This window comes from Acipenser ruthenus, chromosome 29 (assembly GCF_902713425.1).
Source record: "Acipenser ruthenus chromosome 29, fAciRut3.2 maternal haplotype, whole genome shotgun sequence".
Classification (NCBI taxonomy): domain Eukaryota; kingdom Metazoa; phylum Chordata; class Actinopteri; order Acipenseriformes; family Acipenseridae; genus Acipenser; species Acipenser ruthenus.
In genome coordinates this window covers 9163895-9183569 of record NC_081217.1, presented here as the reverse complement: position 1 = coordinate 9183569, position 19675 = coordinate 9163895, and the positions used below count along the sequence as shown (strand labels likewise).

The following is a 19675-nucleotide window of genomic DNA, read 5'->3' as shown; positions in this document are numbered from 1 at the left end:
AATGACACGCTACCGCATTTCCAGTAGGGGGCGTCGTGCGGTAGATTGTGATTACACCAGAACGCATGCGTTGAGATTGCAGCTGGCGCCTTCCTCTGGCCAATGATCCGCAGTGTACTGTACCTAACAACGTTCCAGCACTGGGGGTAAGGTGGCGTTGTGCTGTATCAGTGCTGGGTGTAGCAGAACGACTTTCCCCGGCCACGTGATTTGCACTATTAAAAGTTCCCCAACACCTTGCCATGTGCTTGTCATTGGGAACCGTGAAGGCACGGTTACATTTCACTGTTCTTCATTAATTTAGTGGCTGAAAAGTTCTCATGGAGCAGTATTAGGCCAGTGGCTTGCAGCCTGTTACAAAGATATGGTGTTTTAGCATTAACCCTTGAACGTGTCTTCTACATTGTTGTATTTAATCTGTACTGTACTTCAAATGACAGGCCACGCACATATCTACACACAGTGTACAGATTAGACTTTAGAGTCCTGTTTTTCTGGTTGTAAAATGCACCCCTTGTATTTTCCATTACTGTGATAAAATGCTGAATTCTGTGCATGCATAGATATATATGTATATATATATTGTCACAGAAAAGTATGTAAAAACCACATCACTGTCACAGGTAAAAATAGACAATTTCACGAATGATCACGCTACAAATAGTTGAACATTTAAAATGTTTATTTATTATTTAAATAAACATCTATTTAATGTATTGAAGATGTATTTCATGTAATTTATTTTAACACACGCTCCTAGTCCAAAGTAAATAATGTCATCTTACAGAGTAAGTAGCGGGGTCAAAGCTCTTTTCAAAATGGCTGCTGTAGTGCACTGGGGTTTGAGATCTGTCCTCTAAATCACTACAGGAAAAAAAAAAAAGTGCTCTGGATTTTCTGTTCCGTGCCACATCATGGCTCATTATTGCTGTGTTAACTGTTTGACAATGTGGGCAATAATCCTTACACTAGCAGTGCACTAGAGCGGACATTTTGAAAAGAGCTTTGAAACAGACTTTAAAGTTATAACTGTAAGTTATCCGGATGTTAACAATGAAAACATATTTACGGTTGAGCTGCTTTCTGCATTAAGTAGCCAAATCAGAAAAACATTCATACAATTTATTTTCATATATTTCATTTGATTTCTCTTCAGGGTATATTATTATTATTTATTTTTTAGCAGACACCCTTATCCAGGGTGACTTACAATTGTTACAAGATAACATATTATACATATCACTTTTTTGTTTTTTAAATACAATTACCCATTTATACAGTTGGGTTTTTACTGGAGCAATCTAGATAAAGTACCTTGCTCAAGGGTACAGCAGCAGTGTCCCCCACCTGGGATTGAACCCACGACCCTCCGGTCAAGAGTCCAGAGTCCTAACCACTACTCCACACTATATGTGTTGGAAATAAAGACTGATTAACCCTGTTTTTAATATCTTAATCCAATTTAACCCCCAAAACCTAAATACAACCTGAAAATGTGATAGATCAGCCACAGCTGGATTTTACAGCACTAGGAAACCACTGTGGATTTAACCAGTGGACATCCATGACTATTTAGGGATCACCTCCAGGAATAACTGCTTGATTCAAGTCAGGTGGATTCCCTGGTACTGTGAAAGGCATTAAGAAACCCAGGTGTGGCTTATCCTGGCTGGGCATTGGCTGATAAAATGAACCCTTATGTAGGAAAAGGTTGGACATCAAAAAGCCCCCTAAAATATTAATGACAGATATCTGAATATTCCCACAATATGAACTCCAAAGATAGTGTACTAAGCAAAATTCGAGGTACAGTACTACTATTGAATGGCTTCTTAAACAAACAAACAAACAAACAAACAAATAAAAGTTTTTTTTCAAGTTGTATAGTTCATGTTTATTTCTGCATTTACACACATTGAAGGGAAAATCAAATTAAATAGTTTGGTTTGTTTTTAAAATGATTCATTTAATTGCTAAATTCCTTTCTAATTGAAGAATCTGAAAATCTGTTTCAGCACTCATTTTAGTCAATATTTAGCAAGAAACTACAATTTTTTGACCTGGTAGCTTACTTGGATTTTCAGACTGAAGTGACAATAATATGCAAACAACCCAAACAAAAATATTTTAAATGGACCTACATAAGAAAATAAAAGGATATCCCAAGTTCATTTTTTTTTTTTAACATTGGAAAAATATTATGCAATATTTACTAAACTTAGCACATGCTTTTTTTTTATATACAAAGCAATCTGCAGCAAAACTACTGTCTGTAGCTCTGGTCTGAACAATACTAACCAGGAGTGTACCATTACTGATTGCATGTGTTTCATGAGACATATGATCCCTGACAGGAATTATACTGATCAGGAAATATGTGTTCATTTACCAAGTAAAATGAGGTGGTTTCATGTCTGCATTCTAGTGCTAGTAAAACGGTACATTTACATAACAGATTCATTGTTTAAATCCTTTGTGTAAACAATTATTTATCATTTTTTATCTAGTCTATACATGTTTAATAAAAAAAAAAATACTAGTTAGTAATTCTTGCCATATTTATAATTTACATGTGTATTTATTTCATATACAGTATTCAGTGGTTTACAGTGTATCAAGTTGCTCATGTAGAATATTAGTCCGGGTGACTAATACATGTTTTATAATACATTGTTAAATAAGAACCAGGACGCATAGCTCATTTGAATGGGACATCTGTTCCATCCAATACAAACTATGGGACGGCTGTATCAAATCAATGTCAGGGTCTTATAAATTATTTTTTAACGTAAAAAAAGCAAGTTCCAAATAAAACTCTTTGGTTGAGCATTTAGCAAAATACTGTACTATTATTTAGGTTTGTCACCCCCCCCTTTATAATGTTAACACTTGGACAGACTTTTATAGCTCCAGTCCCCATTCTGAAGTACAGTGGTGGCCAGGAGTATCAAATCCCTTTGTATTATATTTCCTCCTGACTATCAGAAAGTGCTCCAATCCCTACACCAGGCATGAAAGTCCCTGAAGAGCTGCACTACGGAGAGGCTAATCAGCATCATCAACCACAGCTGGTAGGAAAGCACAATCTATACAGCTATCTAGTACAGAGCCACACAGTTCAGTTCAAGCCCCCCCCCCCCCCCACAAGTACAAATATTCCAATAAAACGAGTGTTAGCAAATGGAGTACTACTCAGAAAGGGAGAACGCTGCTTCCATGCTCCAGTGATTCTTCTCATACTATTTGTGTTTTAACACCCCATGGAGCCAGCCTACCAGTCCACACACAAAGATATAGTCAAACAAGCTTAATGTCACCACATTGATATATACCAGACAGAATAGAATGGGAGGCAATGGGGACAGGCTCCTGATAATATCACTGTGCTTATTATCACATGCCGGTTTAAGACACATTGATCAGTCATACAACAATTTTAAAACAGGCACGTGTGTGTTAATGTGATTCACTCGCAGTAAGCATTGGACGGTATAAACACCCACACAATAACCTGCCATTCAAAATGTCCCCCAATCACCAGTACAGTAATCAAAACAAACACGCGTGTACGCGGTTCAAAATCTTTATAAGACACTCATTACACTAATAAAAAGCATGTATTAAAACCTATGAATGCAATAAAAAGTACAGTAATCCGTCTGTGATGGGACCAGAGTAAGGGCATATACAGACAAAGGTGGATAAATGAATCCCGTTTTAAATACCAGCTGTAACAATTACTGTACTATATTATTATGGTTCTGAGATTCAGCTTTTATTAGGGAGCTCCCCCATACCCCTTGTTTAGAAAGATACAGGGTATTAATGCTTGTGACTGAGTAGCTCTAAGTCTAAGTCACACAAGCACCAAAACACATAGAGAACACAAACAGATCTGAACAAGAAGAACACAGTTTACAAACACACATTATTTACAGAGTACCCCCATCCTCTTCCCCAGTCCATAATCAGGTCCATTCCCACACTGTCCCCAGCTTTTTGTTGCATTGTTTGCTGATTGACAGAGTTCCAAGCATGCTTTAGCAAGCGCACAGCACCTAACAGAGACATTTTATTTACACTGCATTTTCGTGCTGATGCTCATCGCTTTTCTCTTTTCTCTAACTGTAAATAAGAACATAAGAAAGGTTACAAATGAGAGGCCATTCGGCCCATCTTGCTCTTTTGGTTATTATTAGCTTGTTGATTCCAGAATCCCATCAAGCAGCTTCTTGAAGGATCCCAGGTTGTCAGCTTCAACAACATTACTGGGGAGCTGGTTCCAGACTCCCACAATTCTCTGTTTGTGACCCCTGGTCCTTGTTTCTTTTCTCAGGTTGAAAAAGCCCCCCCTGGGTCGACATTGTCAATTCCATTTTGAATTTTGAATGCTTGAATCAGATTGCAGCGTAGTCTTTTTTGTTCAAGACTGAATATATTAAATTATTTTATGCCTTTTAAACCAGGAATAATTCTGGTTGCTCTACTCTTTCTAGAGCAGCAATATCCTTTTTGTAGCGAGGTGACCAGAACTGAGCAACAATATTCTAGATGAGGTCTTACTAATGCATCGTAAAGTTTTAACATTACTTCCCTTGATTTAAATTCAACACTTTTTACTATATATCCGAGCATTTTGTTGGCCTTTTTTGTAGCTTCCCCACGTTGTCTAGATCAAGGGTCTCCAACCGTGGTCCTGGAGAGCTACTGTGGCTGCTAGTTTTCGTTCCAACCAATCTCTCAGTTACTTAATTGAACCAATTATTGTCTTAATTAGTCAAGATTAACAGGCGTTCCAGATCTTTAGTCACTGATGATGTAAAGGCACCTATAAAACCTGCTGGATAGGGGCTCTCCAGGACCAGGGTTGGAGACCCCTGGTCTAGATGAAGACATCTCTGAGTCAACATAAACACCTAGATCTAGACCTAGATGTCTCCTACATGGTATTTATAATGGACATTTTTATTGTCTGCGTGCAGTACCTTACACTTTTCTATATTAAATGTAATTTGCCACGTGTCTGCCCAGTTTTGAATGCCTTTGTTGCTGCAACGATGTTTGCCCCTCCTCCTATTTTTGTGTCGTCTGCAAATTTAAAATTTGCTTACTATACCAGAATCTAAGTCATTAATGTTGATAAGGGAGAGCAGAGGACCTAATACTGATCCCTGTGGTACTCTACTGGTTACCTTGCTACATTTTGTGGTTTCTCCTGTAATCAGTACTTTCTGGAAATCTAAATAAACCATCTCATATGCTTTGCAATTATCCATTGGTTAGACATGATCTCCCTTTCCTAAAACCATGCTGTCTCCAAGGATACTGTTATTTTCCATTTTGGATCTTATTATAGTTTCCATAAGTTTACATATAATAGAAGTCAATCTTATTGGTCTGTAGTTACCTGGTTCGGTTTTGGCTCCCTTTTTGTGGATCGGTATTACGTTTGCAATTCTCCAGTCTGTTGGTACAACCTGTGTCAAGAGACTGTTGCATGATCTTGATTAGCGGTTTGTACATTAACTTCTTTCATTTCTTCGAGTACTATTGGGAGGATCTCATCCAGCCCAGGGGATTTGTTTATTTTAAGAGCTCCAAGTCCCTTTAACACTTCTGCCTCTGTTATGCTAAAGTTATTTACAACTGGATAGGAACAGGTCGACATGTGGGGCATGTGCTATTTGTCCGATATACATCTGCCCGAAATACCCCTGTACGGTGTAAGTGGTGGCGACTGTATCTACTTTAAGATTAGCTGAAACATTTAAGATAAGCAAATTGCTGTACAGTATTACAATGTTCTGAAATATATACAAGTAGCACAATCATAGCAGTTTCTCATGATTACACTGTGTTATGCAATAGTTGTTTTAAAATTAGAATTGATTTTAAAATAATGAACACTATATTGTTTTAAAATTAGAATTGATTTTAAAATAATGAACACTATTGTAATCAAAGCCACACCTAGCTCTATATTTCAAGTCTCACAGTAAAACACATTGGTATTATTTTGCTTGGTTATATGTGGACACCTGATAAAGTGAACTTTGATTGCTATCATTTTTGTGCAGTCTCTTTGAAGTGACATTAAAAGGGGTTGACTGTAGCTATTAAAACACATTGGCACCTTAAGAAGGACTGGAATATGCAAGCGCTGCTGGAAGATTCAGAGAATACCACTTGCTGTTTTCAAACACATTCTATATACATTTTTCAGTCTGCAGGTACCATATGCTAGATTACCAGAAAATAATTTGAATTAACAGAAACATACCAAGCAAGGCTCAAGAGATCCTGATTTGGAGATGTAGACAGCGGTCTAGGATCTTTAAAGCTACACTGCACCAGGGCTATTCAGAGATTTGTACACCAAGTGCCCTCTAGTCAGCTTAATGCAGAACAGGCGAGATGTTAGGGAATACGCAAATATCTGCCACTATTCTATGCTGGAATAGGGGGACCTAATTAGGGGTGTTAGTGTAATTTCCTAAACGTTTACACTAACATGAGGGTATTTCTGATTGGTTACAAAACATTCCTACTATAAAGAAGCCCTCCATCACCTTATATAAAAGGACTAAACTGACTGAAGAATTACTGAATATAAAATAAACTGGCCTACACTGTAGACTAAGGGTAACACCTATATTTGGCCTGCAATCTGATGTTTATTTGGCTAAGGTTTTAATGTTTAAATTATTGTCCACTCTCTGGATGTTAATATGGTGTGTGATCACTGAGGAAACGTTAGTGATCACACTGCTCTTTAGAGTGGTGTTGCGAGCGCACTGAAGCAAGACTTGCAACCTGTTTTGTTCAATGCATCTTTGCGTGACACTGACTCATCTCCAGTGGTAGTTTTGAATCTGCATTAAATACAAGAGGAATTTTACCCTGCTTTAGCGTGAGTAAACAAACTAAGCCACATTAACAAGTAATGCAACTTACTTTTTCAATTGCGCATGTGTCCTGCATGTAAAGATGTGCTTTACACACCTGCAGATCAAATAACTTGACCGCTGAGTCAATTCCAGCTTTAGTGCATCTACACTGAAAAAAAACTAAAGTGCATCAAATCTGGGATTAGTTTCTAGTGTGTACAGAACAGGGAGCTAAATTACATAAACTACTCTCAGATCCACCTCCTGGATTTATTTTATTCAAGTGTGAAAACAGTAGAATACAAGTCTGGCTTCAATTATGCATATTGGCAATGGGGGAGTGGCTGTATAAACATGCTTGATACACATCACTGTATATCTGTTAACTGTTTGGGGAATGTTGTCAGACACCGTTTCAAATGATCTCTCCGTTTACAAATCAAGTGCAGAAATACAGGTGCAAATGGTATTTTATTGGAATACATGGTTATTTAGCATTATTGGTTATTCAATACATTTTAAGAAAGTAAAAAAAAAAAGGTAACCATGTGCTTTTCATTCCTGTAGTTACTTTCAAAATGCTTTGCTTTCTCAAAATGTTCCAATTAAAAACAACACAACAATGACATCGCTTTATCCAATGCCAGTCAGCACAGATCTATGTCGTAGCGAACAGTGTCAGCAGCCCTTTAACAAAGGAGACGATTTCATTCCCTCCTAGTTTGGATTCTCCATACACGCGATCAACAAACGAAATTGGAACCTGCAAAATAAAACACAAGAAAGTAATCAAGAGGGTTGATAAAGATGTCAGCCTTAAATAAGATGGTCTACTGTAAATACTGCAAAGGGGTCGATTTCATCAACCTGTACCCCACTGGGATTAGCCACAGCTGGGTTTTATATTTTATTTCATTGGGGGAGGAATTTGGATTAAAAAAAAACCAAAAATCATGATCAAAAAAATATGTTTTAGTAAAGAGCAGCTGAAAACAAAGAATTTGTATAGAAATTTTTTTATTTTGTTGATGCAAAAGTATTAAATTCCACAAGTGATATTAAAAAGAATAAATAAATAAAATGAACAAAATAAAAATATTTGACACATTGTTACTGTAAAGGCTGCCACACACATTTTTTAATTGGCGACAAGACACTTTCGCAGGGACATGACTAGACACACCAGAAGCGACACAGAGGCGATGCGACAGGTTTGAAAACTGCCAGCTCTATAGAACTGTTAAATTTCTATTCACAAAACTGTAATCAAGACTGGTACATATTCATCAACATGATGTAGTAATTATGTCTTCTCTGATGGTATTTAAACACATATGGCAATAAATTGTACATACCAGGCTTATCCAGCTCCTTTGAAATGGACTCCCATACAGTGTCTTTGAAACCTGCATCTTTATAATTGTGATGACCATTATCATAAAGCTCTGGGCGTTTTTTCAACAGCAAGTATTATTGTTTTCTCTGTCATTTTAGATACTGCTTCACCCTGCTGGACAACGTGCATTAAAGCTGTTCTCTGATTGGTCAATGCCCTAGTTGACGTGCGTCAAGTCACAAAAAATCGAATTCAATCCTATTTTAGAAGGCAGTACCTCTCCAATGCTGTATCCCAGCTGTCTTGCTCGAACAATCATCTCCATCTGAAACACATAACCTTTGGAGACGCATTTTTCCACCAGTTTTTGAAGCACTTCTTTTCTGTAGAGCCTGAAAAACATGAATTTGAGTTAACAGTTTCCCAGTGTTTGTTGCAGGATTGAACCAGCTAGTAAAACATGAACATAACCAGATCAGCAACAGTATAATTAGACAGCATAAGCTTGATTGCACCTGCAGAAATGAGATCGATTTTACATCACTTCCATAGGATCTGTGACACCGAGTGTCTTGCTCAAAACTAATCGTATTATTATTATTATTATTATTTATTTCTTAGCAGACGCCCTTATCCAGGGCGACTTACAATTGTTACAAGATAACACATTATTTTTACATACAATTACCCATTTATACAGTTGTTTTTTTTTTACTGGAGCAATCTAGGTAAAGTACCTTGCTCAAGGGTACAACAGCAGTGTCCCTGACCAGGGATTGAACCCATGACCCTCCGGTCAAGAGTCCAGAGCCCTAACCACTACTCCACACTGCTGCCCTATAATCATATATTAACAGCCTTGCGATTGGATGAAATCAAAGGCCGATCACAGGTTTTTATACAGGTGAAATGAGATTGTTGTCTACAAGCACACTCAATGCTTCCTCTAGTTATTGCTATTAGGTAACAAGTGCTGTGTACTTCTCTTTTTAAGCTGTTAAAGTCTTTAATACATTACAATTTTAACATCTAAATAATACGTCTTATTTGTGGTTTTTATTTTGTAACATTAACGTGGCATGCAGAAAAAATAGGAGTGAATTAAAAACTGGGCCTATTATATTCTAAATATTTTAGATATCATTTACAAACTCCAGTACAGTGAATACACTATTCATTAAATAATGATCCTTTAAAAAAAATAATGCAATCCGACACCGCCATCTACTGGCAGAATTGAGTACAGAGACAGATGCTGTACTTATTGGTAATGCCAGTGACTCCTGATTGGTTCGTGTGTTCCTCCTCCTCCTCCCACAGTCAACTTACAAGCAGATTTTGTTTTCTAAACTGCTTGCCCAAATTTGATAAAAATCACTGTCACGGTGATCAATGCACTGGCACCCGAGATCAATTACTGGTGTAACATCCTAGTCAAAGGATATCCAGGTTACTCTGTAGCAGGGGTGTCCAATCACAGTCCTGGAGGGCCATTCCACTCCAGGTTTAACAGGTAAAATGAGATAATGAACCACTGCAGGGTTTGGATGGGGTTTAATAAGTTCAATGAAACAATTCAAACCAGGAGCAGACACCCCAGTTCTACAGCTTTCAGGTTTATTTAGCAGAGATTAACATGCTTACTGCATCTTGTAAAGCACTTTGTGATGGTGGTCCATATAAAATAAAGATTGATTGATTGCTTACCTGAAACTGCCAGTTAAATCGGACGCGCTTGGTCTCAGCAGTATCTGCGTAATGAAGTTTGCTCCTCGGCTGCAGAGGAAAAATTCAAATAGTTTAAATTAATAGAAAGCTTGGAGTCGCTTTTTAATTAAAAATGGATGATTTGAGAAAGTAGCCCCTAGCGTTTCGCTGTTTACCTGATAACTTTTCTTTTTAGATCCCAGCCATACACACCTCCATCTCCGCTGTATCGAGTCCCAGACACTATGTCATAATTACCGTCTTTCTGTCTTCTACAAAAACATGATATGAACGTACTTAATCTGTTTACACAGGACCTAGGTTTAAACTATTAGAATGGTTTGTCATTGACATTCTAAGTGTGAGACCTGCACTCTCAGAGAAATCAGAAGTGTAGTTGCTACTAAGGTTCCAATTGGGACATGACTTAATCAGGGGTTCACATAACTTTCAACATTAGGTTCTCACAGGGGAACCAGCAGAAATGGTTTGGTACGCACCAAAATTAGTAGCAATCATCCAAGTCTCGATCTAGTTCCACCTTCTCCTCTGACAGTGACAGAGAAGTGTCAGAGACCACAACAATAGTTTCTGAATGTTTAACTATGAGTCTGGATTACTGGTTATTACAATGTGTAACAAATCATCACACATTCTTATTTCAATAGACTACCACCAAATTCCAGCCATGGGGATTTGAAACCAAAAACCCAAACACTTTGTCACTTTATTGGTGTTGTTGAACACGTTAGCTTGACGGCACAACAGTATTTATATTGGGCTATAACTGAGGGTGAAAAATAGCGACACTTCCTCACCCCCGATCAGATTGGGGAGCAAAGCGTCAGCAAGCTTCCTTAATGCCACTCCCCATAACTGCACCCCTCTCCTCTGAATGGACGGCTTAGTAGATCCCTCCTATTATTCGTTGTTTCAAGCGCCCATTAAAAAAAAATGATTGATTTTATGAACTGGAGTGGTTCCACCTATCACTCTCCATTCTGTTTTAAAAAAATCTGAAGCAGCCAATGATAGCGCTAGCAGGGAGGGGCTGTAGTTAAATTGGAACTCTCCCAGAGATTGTTGACAGAGCTCTGGGAAAAATTAGGCAGGTATGGCTCACCTTGCAAGTGTGAGCACCCTGGTTGCCTTTATGAAAATGCTTTCCTGTTAAATGTACTGATGGTATGCTTTTGTGTTTTAAACAATATAGAAGCCCGCACTTCTCTTTATTGGTTTGCATGTGTACCAGTTATGTGAACCCCTGCTATAACGAACTACACAGTAGGCCACAATTTCATCCTCATGTCCATTAATTTTTGTTTCCTGATTTTAATGTGGCTGTTGGCCTTGTTATCAACATTAATAAAAGTCTTGGCAAGCACCCCACCCGTCATGTTTGCATAAGAGCTCTCAGCATCAAGATAACATTGATCACCATATGGATGGAGGTGCAATTTCCATGACATCACCACCCTTGATGTTGATACTTTCAATTAGTGCTGCACGAACCAGCTATTCCAATTGAGCGCTTCACAGAAATCAGGCGCTGACAACCAGGGGAGGTTCATTGGTGTTGACTGGGCTAACGTACCATTCAATGTGAAGAAACAGCTGCTTGGATTTGTGAGGACTGCTGCTTTTCTTACTCTGTGGAGAACAGCAACCCACACAAATCTAAGCGACTGTTTCTTCACTTACAGTACACCCTCGATATAACAAACCTGTTTGAGTCCAAGCCTTTTGTTCGTTATAGCGAAAGGACAATCAAAATGAACGATAAACTGTTGGAGTAACGAGATGATATTGTGAATAACAGTAGAATTATATGTATCTGTTCATCTCATGTATGCAGTATTCTGCCTTTGCTTTATCCAATTTCGTTGAAGAATCCCAAACTGAGCTTTTATTTCAAATCAGCCCGACATTAAAAGTTCATCAGATCCTGTTTTTTTTTTTAGTCGTCTTTTTTTTTTCTTTAATCAATTTTGCTTTGCCGCATGGTTGCTGAACTGCGTTTCTCCTTTTTTCAAACGATCAATATAGTTTCCAGCTTTGTTGCAAGATTAAATGATTTTCATTTTGAAGGCATTATTACACAGCGCTCGCTTTTTATTAAGATAAAAGAGTTGAGTTCACTGCGGAGGTGGCATCCCGTGCGTACAGACCGGGATGTTGACCGTGTGTTTATATTATCTTTTTTTTGTTTTTCATTTGGGGTCCAGAGACCAGGTTCGTTATAGCCGAAGGTTCATTATAATGAAGGGCATCAGAGCGAGGGTGTGCTATATTTCATTTGGAATGGCAAATGAACCCAATCACCACCAACAACCTTGACCTGTGGAGAGTGAAATCCAAATAATCTATACATTCAGTACCTTGTGATGAATGTCCTAACCAAGTTTCATCAGAATTTCTGAAAATAAAAGTAAAACACTAATGATAACATCCTTACTTGGATACATTAAGAACCTGCCTTTCTCAGATCACACTTCACAAAACCACACACAATTATCATTTAATACCTCAAAAAAGAGAATATCAAAATTCCTCTAAAATAAAAATACAAGATTAACATTTTATTTTGTTAAAAACACTCACCTGATAAATTCTGGAATAAATTTGGGCTGACAGGGCAACAAAAAAATAAGGAACAAGTATTATTCTCCTGAGCAGTGTATTCAGCAACACATGAATGAGAAGCTCAGTTACAATACACAAGTGAAGTTACGTGGTGTGAAAGGTCAGCATCCATGATTATAATGTAATTTCCAGTAGCGTGCTGCATCCCATGTATGTAGGCTGTTCCTATGGAGAGAATAGGAAACAAGATGTACTTTACATAGACTTACATGTGCATAAATAACACTTTGTGAAAATATAGAACAGTGTATTGTAGTCTTTAAAAGCAAGTACAATGTCTGGTTTGTCCTAATACTTAAACAATAGCAGTATTTAGATCACTGTTTAGAGCAATTGAAAAGACCTGTCTAGCTATTTGTAATGCAAGTTTCAGGTGGGTCAATAGTGTATCAGCATTGTTCAAGGTAAGAGTATAGAGTATAGACTATAGAGCAGCAATAAGGTCACAGCTTGTGAGAAGCCAGTTTATAGTAACCTGTAATCTACACTAAACCCTACTTTATCATCCCAACTTGCCTTATAAATAACTACATGTACTAGAAGCTATCAAGCACTGTTTAGATCAATTAATGTTAGCAGACAGCGCTGACAATACAGCTCCAGTAAGTCTTACCTAACAACATTAATTATTTCATAGCTACTATTTTTGTCGTCCCCCTGTCCCCCAAGCTACTATTGCAGGGGTGTGCAATTCATATTGTCCGATGTCCTTGACAACAAGATTTGTGTGAGGGACAACAGGTTTTGCTGTTAGACTTTGCCCATTGGACGAGTAGCTTTTATTCATTTATTTTCCTATGTTCGTTCTGTTACTAGAAAGACACTCCAGGTATATTTTTAGAGAGCCACGCGTTTCTGAAAACTGAATTGCGGAAGTCTAGGATCTACACAAACATTTTAAAAAGTGTTTACGTCCCACCGCTATCACTTCTGATTGGCTAGCTGTGGAAGAAGCCGATCTTCTATTGGTTACAAAGAAACCCAGAAATGGCTGCCTGAGAGCCACTGGCAAGGCGCAGACTAATCTTTTAAATTTAAGGGATTATTTACATTTTTTGTAAATTCGCAAATAAGTGATACTGCTTTCTAAATACATGAACCTGACATTTAAATGCAGTAATCTAGTAAAGTTACAAAAAAAAAAAAAACACCAGTTGCTAAGCTATTAGCAGATAAGAAAAAATCATGTTGTGTAATGTATCAAATTATTTCTGAATCTACTTTGTGGTCAAGCGTGTACTTGTTGGGATGTTTACTAGATTTGAACAGTGACATTAGTTATTTATTGGACATACACAATCCATCGATTTATGAAACTATTAAACATGAAGATTGACAAATGTGTATAATGATAGAAATTAAATTCTTATATATGAGAGTATCTGTACAATATCAAATAAAATACAGATTAACAATATTAATTAATTTATGTACTTATTTTTCAGTGAGAGTAGTGCAGGGAAAGAATGTTGAATAACTCCCAAGTATTACTTATTATAGTTATACTCCTAGTATGTTATTTAAAATGTACTAGCAAATGTGTTCCAAACTGCAATGAAAGGAACATTTCCTTAAAGTATTGTAGCGTGCACGGGGGTAGGGGTCAGGGCTGGTAGGTGACGCAATCTGAACATGAAGACATAAACCCGATATCTGCTCCTGCAAAGGAGCCGGCTCTTTTGTACAGCGGTATCGGCGCTATGCTTTAAAGCGGGAGGTCCCGGGATCGCGATCGACCTCCGCCTGCGAGAAACCCCTGCCTGCGGGGAAACAAGGTTCACAACAGTATGTTAAAAATGTGCTGAGGTGAGGTGGGGTCACAGGTAACCTTTTGTGTATCCTGAAGAATTTAGTGAGCCAGTCAAGCTAAAAGGCTTGATCCATCCCTGTTAAATCACCAATTGATTGATTGTGTTCACTGTTAAATAAAAACAAAATCCCAACTCACTTTTTATACTGTAAATAAGCTCTTCTTAAAATCGCGTCTTCTTTCACAAAATGTATTTCTAACGCTGTTCCAGCAGTGCTAAACACTGCTATAGCAAGTATCAAGGTCTTTTATGGATTAAGGCGGCATTAATTTGCTCGTCTGCTTACTTACAATTTTATCTGAACCATAGATCTTTTGCAACTGTTCAGCAATCTCCAAAGTCCCGTCTGGGCTTCCATCATCAATAACAATCACCTCGTAGTTGTACCCACTGCAAAAAAAAAAAAAAAACACATACTTGTACTCATCATTAGATATACTGCTATTAATACGATTTATAATACTAATCTGTGTTAATGTCTTTGTTAGATTACATTCCTAATTCTTCCATTACTAAACACAGCCTTGTGATGCTTAACTGATAACAGCTGCCAAAGCGTGTAAGGCAGTACATCCTTGCATTTCACATTCTAATAAACAATGCTGACAGACAGCTACATTAACAACAGGGTTAACCAAGCTACCTACCAGACACTTACGTTTCACCAAAGTATTTGACCAGCAGCCACACGATTAAAGGTAGATTCTCCCTCTCGTTATAGGTGGGTAATAAAACTGAGTATTTGTCGGCTCCTTCTTTGCACTTAGCCGAACTTTTTCGACTAGCCATGTTGGAAGTACAGAAACCGGAAGCTGGTGTGACAATAAATATTGTCGTTGTTCCCAGCTGACCAAGCGGTGTTCAGCGTGACACTGCGTTATTATGATGCCGAAGCATTTTATAAGGGTGGCTGTTTAGCAGCATGCAGTTTCCATTACGCTGTTTAGGATGGTGTATCATTTTGAAGTAACACTATTATACGTCACTGAAACGTTCAGAAAATGTAATACTTTTAAATTATTTTTATGAAATCTTTAAAACACCACCTATAAAACGTGCTGTCTATTATTAAATCACCGGTGTGTTTCCATTTTGACCTGTGAATGATAGAAATATAAAAACTCCTTTACAAGTACAGAACAGTTAGGTAGTCTCCTTGTGACTAAAACAAAGCACAATGTATTTGTTAAAAAGTTTTTTGGTGGCTGTTTTCATATTCAGCACAAGTGAGACTGACGGAAATGTTAGCATAGACCAGCGCTGGTGTCTGCAGCCCTACTATTTTCAGAGATGTTAATGTTGAAGCTAATTAGGCTAATTTTGGCAGTAGACCTTAAATATCACGAGACTTTGTTGTCCTTCTTAAACAACAACCACTAAAACTTTTTTTTAAATTAATGTACAGTACCTGTATATAATTTTGGATTATTCGTATCTAGTTTTGATTATTTATCCAAATATTCCAATAGAGGGCGCCACCTGATTACAGATCAGATTCTACTAAACATGTTTACCCTCAACATGCACAGGGACAGGCAGTGTACTGTATCTAAGACCAGCCCAAACCAAACCAGCCCTGAAGAAAGTAAAGGCAGTAATGACTGAGGAATGGCCTGCTATAATTTAAGACTCATGTTGAAATCAGTTCCCTTCTGGTTGCCCATAGTAGACTTTCACCCTGTTGACAGCGTTATGGCAAGTCACCCTTGTGGAAATCATATAGACAGCACATCAAAGCAATATCTTTTTTTTACCTGCAGAACTGCATTGTCCACTATGTCAAACTTGAGAGGCCCAGGACTGAATGGCAGAAGGGGTCCAGGTCTGGATTGTGGTGTGCTTGCAGAGAGGTAAGGGGGAGTTCCCATGGTGTCTGCCTGCACCAGTGCCCAAGTCCCTCACTAAAATAAAAAGCACTAAATAAAAAACGACATGCATACATACACTGCTTGGCCACTTTATTGGGACCTGTACCTAGCACCGGGTTGGGCAGCTGTTTGACAGCCTTGACACAGCATGGCATCGACTCCACAAGGTGCTGGAAGGTGTCTTGAGGGATGTTATTCCATTCAGTCATTAATGAATTCAGACTCATCAAGCTTACCAACATGACTGCCTTTGCTACTGTGGCGCCAGCTCCACATGCACCCACTGGGATGCCTCTTTCGAATGCTGTTAGATCTTTGGCTAGTAGACTGTTTGCAATTGTGCTGCTCTAGCAGCCTTATAGTGCTGCAGGGATCACATGTCACATCACATGATCAACCTAATTTGAATTGTTAATTCAGGACCATGCCAAATTCAACAGGTCCTAATAAAGTGGCCATGCAGTGCATTTGCAGTATATCATATATAACTTAGGAAGCAATTAATTCTGAGGTAACAATAAACTAAAGATAATGTTTTAGTGCACTGCTTAAAGAGCTCACAATTTAAACTGAGAAGTCTCCGCAGTGACACTGTGGTACTGTATGCTAGCTGGCACCTTCAGTTGCTGTTAATTAAACAGCGAGGAGGCCAATTTTAGAATGTCTTTCCAGCGTCTGAGCCAAGAACTGTGACAATAAAGCTTCAGAGTAGAGCTGTGATGGTGCTTGAGGAACTTGTAGGGTTTTGTATTGAAGATGCTGTGTCACATTGAATAGTGAAATAGGATTCTACATACAGGGCTCTGGATACAGCACTGTGCTTGTATTTTACTCTTCACTTCATGTGTACAATACCCATTTGCTGATAGTTTTTAATAGAGCACACTGCTAATACACTAGCATTCGAGATCATAAAAAACCTCTTCTTCAGACATGTTAAAGAAAGTTCTTCTTAGATATCAGTGACTTTGTTTTACTCAGTTTTCAATTCTCACCTGAAGAAGAGACCCCTGCAGTCTCAAAAGCGAGTGTATTTTATATACACTTTCATATGTTGCCATGAAAAAAAACCTTGTTATACTTCAGTCGGGAATTTAAGACCTTGTCTACTTGCCTCCATAGTTTACCATTCATTGGAAACCAGGCAATCCATTGTTTATGTACCCTAAAGGTAGTTTCAGATCACAAGGAGTCCTAAAACAAACACTTCTTAGACACTTTGATGCTAAATCTGTATGAGTTTCTATTTCATTCCTGCTGGCACAGATACTTCAAAAGAACACTTCCTGTTTGGGTTCTTGTTTTTGTGTGTATAGAAAACTTCTAAATGAGTTAGTTATCTATGTAATAACTAAATACTACTGATACTCGGACATAGTCTACTCAAGTAGAACATTAAGCAGGACAAGGAGTTGATTTGATCAACCTATAGCACAGCTGGATTTTATTAGAGCATTTTACAGCTCTGGGGAATCACCCGGAACTGCATCAGCCACCTGTGGTTATCCCAGGAATAAACCGAAAAAAGTGCAATCCATGTGTATACCCTGGTGCTGGAAAATCAGCTGTCACTTATCTAGTCTGGGTAGAGCTTGATTATTATTATTTATTTGGCAGATGCCTTTATCCAAGGTGACTTACAGAGACTAGGGTGTGTGAACTATGCATCAGCTGCAGAGTCACTTACAACAACATCTCACTTGAAAGACAGAGCACAAGTGACTTGCTCAGGGTCACACAATGAGTCAGTGGCTGAGCCTGGATTTGAAGCGGGGACCTCCTGCTTACAAGCCCTTTTCTTTAACCACTGGACCACACAGCCTCCTACTGATCAAATCAACCCTTAGTGTCAGACTGTTTGTGCTTTACCATGTATTCATCATCATTTTTCACCATCAGCTTTATAAATCTTTGCTATGCTTTTAGCATAGTTTGCTACAGATTACCATTGGCTATCAGTAATAGATCTGGAGGTGGCAGATGGAGGTATATAACTAAAGGGTGCACCGGGTAGGTTATAACAGTATACAATCCGAGATGGAATCAAGGATGGTATATGAGTGAGAGAGACTGTTTTCTCTAGTTATAAATATGATATGACTAATGGTCTTTTATTAAGGTCTCCTAATAAAAGTGAATGGCTGTAATTCCAATTATGTTAATTTTATTAGTAGAACAGTCAGTTTCTATGCATTTACATTTCTTTTGAAGCTTCGTAGAATGAGCAGTAGTAACGTACATTAAAGATTAACACCTGACATTGCAGTCTTGAGACGTTACTTTGAGTAGAACTGATTTACTAGATTCATGTAGAGGAAAGAATGAGGCTGCATTAACTGAATACAATCCACCGTCGACACAACTCTGCATGTACAGGACATGCAATTTGTTAAGGGAAAAGTTGATTCAAAAGAAGTTATTTATACTTTCCAGGGGGGGTATGCGTGTTACTTTCATTTTTTAAACAGATGACAGACCTTTTAATAATCTGACTCGCTTACCGTCTTGTATGTAAATTGAAACACTTCTTTCCACTGCTTGTTAATGAACCCACCTGGGACATCCTTCTAATTAAGGCACGGCTTCTCGAGTAACGAAAGACCTCTCCTCGTGCCTTTGAACTAAATCAATACGGCAGCACCAGATCATATATCTTGCAACCCGGGACGCTGTTGCAATACTAATGTGATTATCGGGCCTCAGTGGGAAGGATGTAAATTAAAACATAGCATACCCTTGTCATTCTCGCTTTTTCATAACTCCTGTCTTGATAATAGTTCAAAGACATTTCAAAATAATTAGAGTGCTCATTTTTAACCCCTTAAGGGAGTGTCATCCATGATTAATAAACATGGTCTTATCTCTTAAAAGCCTATCTTCTTATTGGATTGTAGTTTTCCAAGCTGTGTTTTCTTGGAAACTCTCCACAATCTTCAGATTTTTCAAGCCACAAGTCACCGACAAGGAAAGTACAGGCCAGAGCCAATGCAGTGCTCCCTCAGCGATCCCCAGAGAAGACCAGTGACTTCACACAGCCAGGAGGCAAACCTAGGCTTCCCTGACCGCATGACTCCCCCTGCACAACACAAGGTCATGCTTTTACTCATATCAACATGAATATCAATGTTTTTTAAAATAGAGTTTGTTTTAAGTGATACCCAGCATGCTTAGCAATAGAATGTATTTGCATTGCAGTATGCCGCTGACTTTTTATGACATAAAAATAATGAATGGAAATGTAGCTACATGAGTGGTATAAAATAGAATTAATGAATATTGTCTGTGCAGAACTGTGATGTAGCAATTTCTGAATCCTCAATCTGCACTGTGAATAAAAGGGGAGACTGCTGTAAAATCAATAATGGGGCAAAACCTTTTTTTGGTAAATGGTATTTTATTATTTACAAATCACACATTCAATGA

At 38.1% G+C, this 19675-nt stretch overlaps 1 protein-coding gene across 1 annotated transcript; it reads right to left on the bottom strand.

The window, feature by feature from the left end:
• Nucleotides 1-7339: 7339 nt before the first annotated feature.
• LOC117427020 (dolichol-phosphate mannosyltransferase subunit 1-like) lies at nucleotides 7340-15201 on the bottom strand. Its single transcript, XM_059004189.1, has 8 exons — nucleotides 15043-15201; nucleotides 14651-14774; nucleotides 12662-12748; nucleotides 12532-12557; nucleotides 10107-10202; nucleotides 9931-9999; nucleotides 8501-8615; nucleotides 7340-7650 (listed from the first exon to the last, which is right to left on the bottom strand). The coding sequence occupies exons 1-8, from the start codon at nucleotides 15171-15173 to the stop codon at nucleotides 7546-7548; spliced, it is 753 nt and encodes a 250-aa protein (XP_058860172.1). The 5' UTR covers nucleotides 15174-15201; the 3' UTR covers nucleotides 7340-7545.
• Between the last annotated feature and the right edge of the window lie 4474 nt (nucleotides 15202-19675).

Excerpts from the sequence above, each read along its gene's own strand:
- LOC117427020 (XM_059004189.1), bottom strand. The coding sequence starts at position 15,173 with ATGGCTAGTCGAAAAAGTTCGGCTAAGTGCAAAGAAGGAGCCGACAAA. Across the intron at positions 12,749-14,650 it reads GTAAGCAGACGAGCAAATTA|CTCTCCATAGGAACAGCCTA; the intron begins ATGCCGCCTTAA and ends TTGTTTCCTATT. Across the intron at positions 10,000-10,106 it reads CTAAAAAGAAAAGTTATCAG|CCGAGGAGCAAACTTCATTA; the intron begins GTAAACAGCGAA and ends TTTCCTCTGCAG.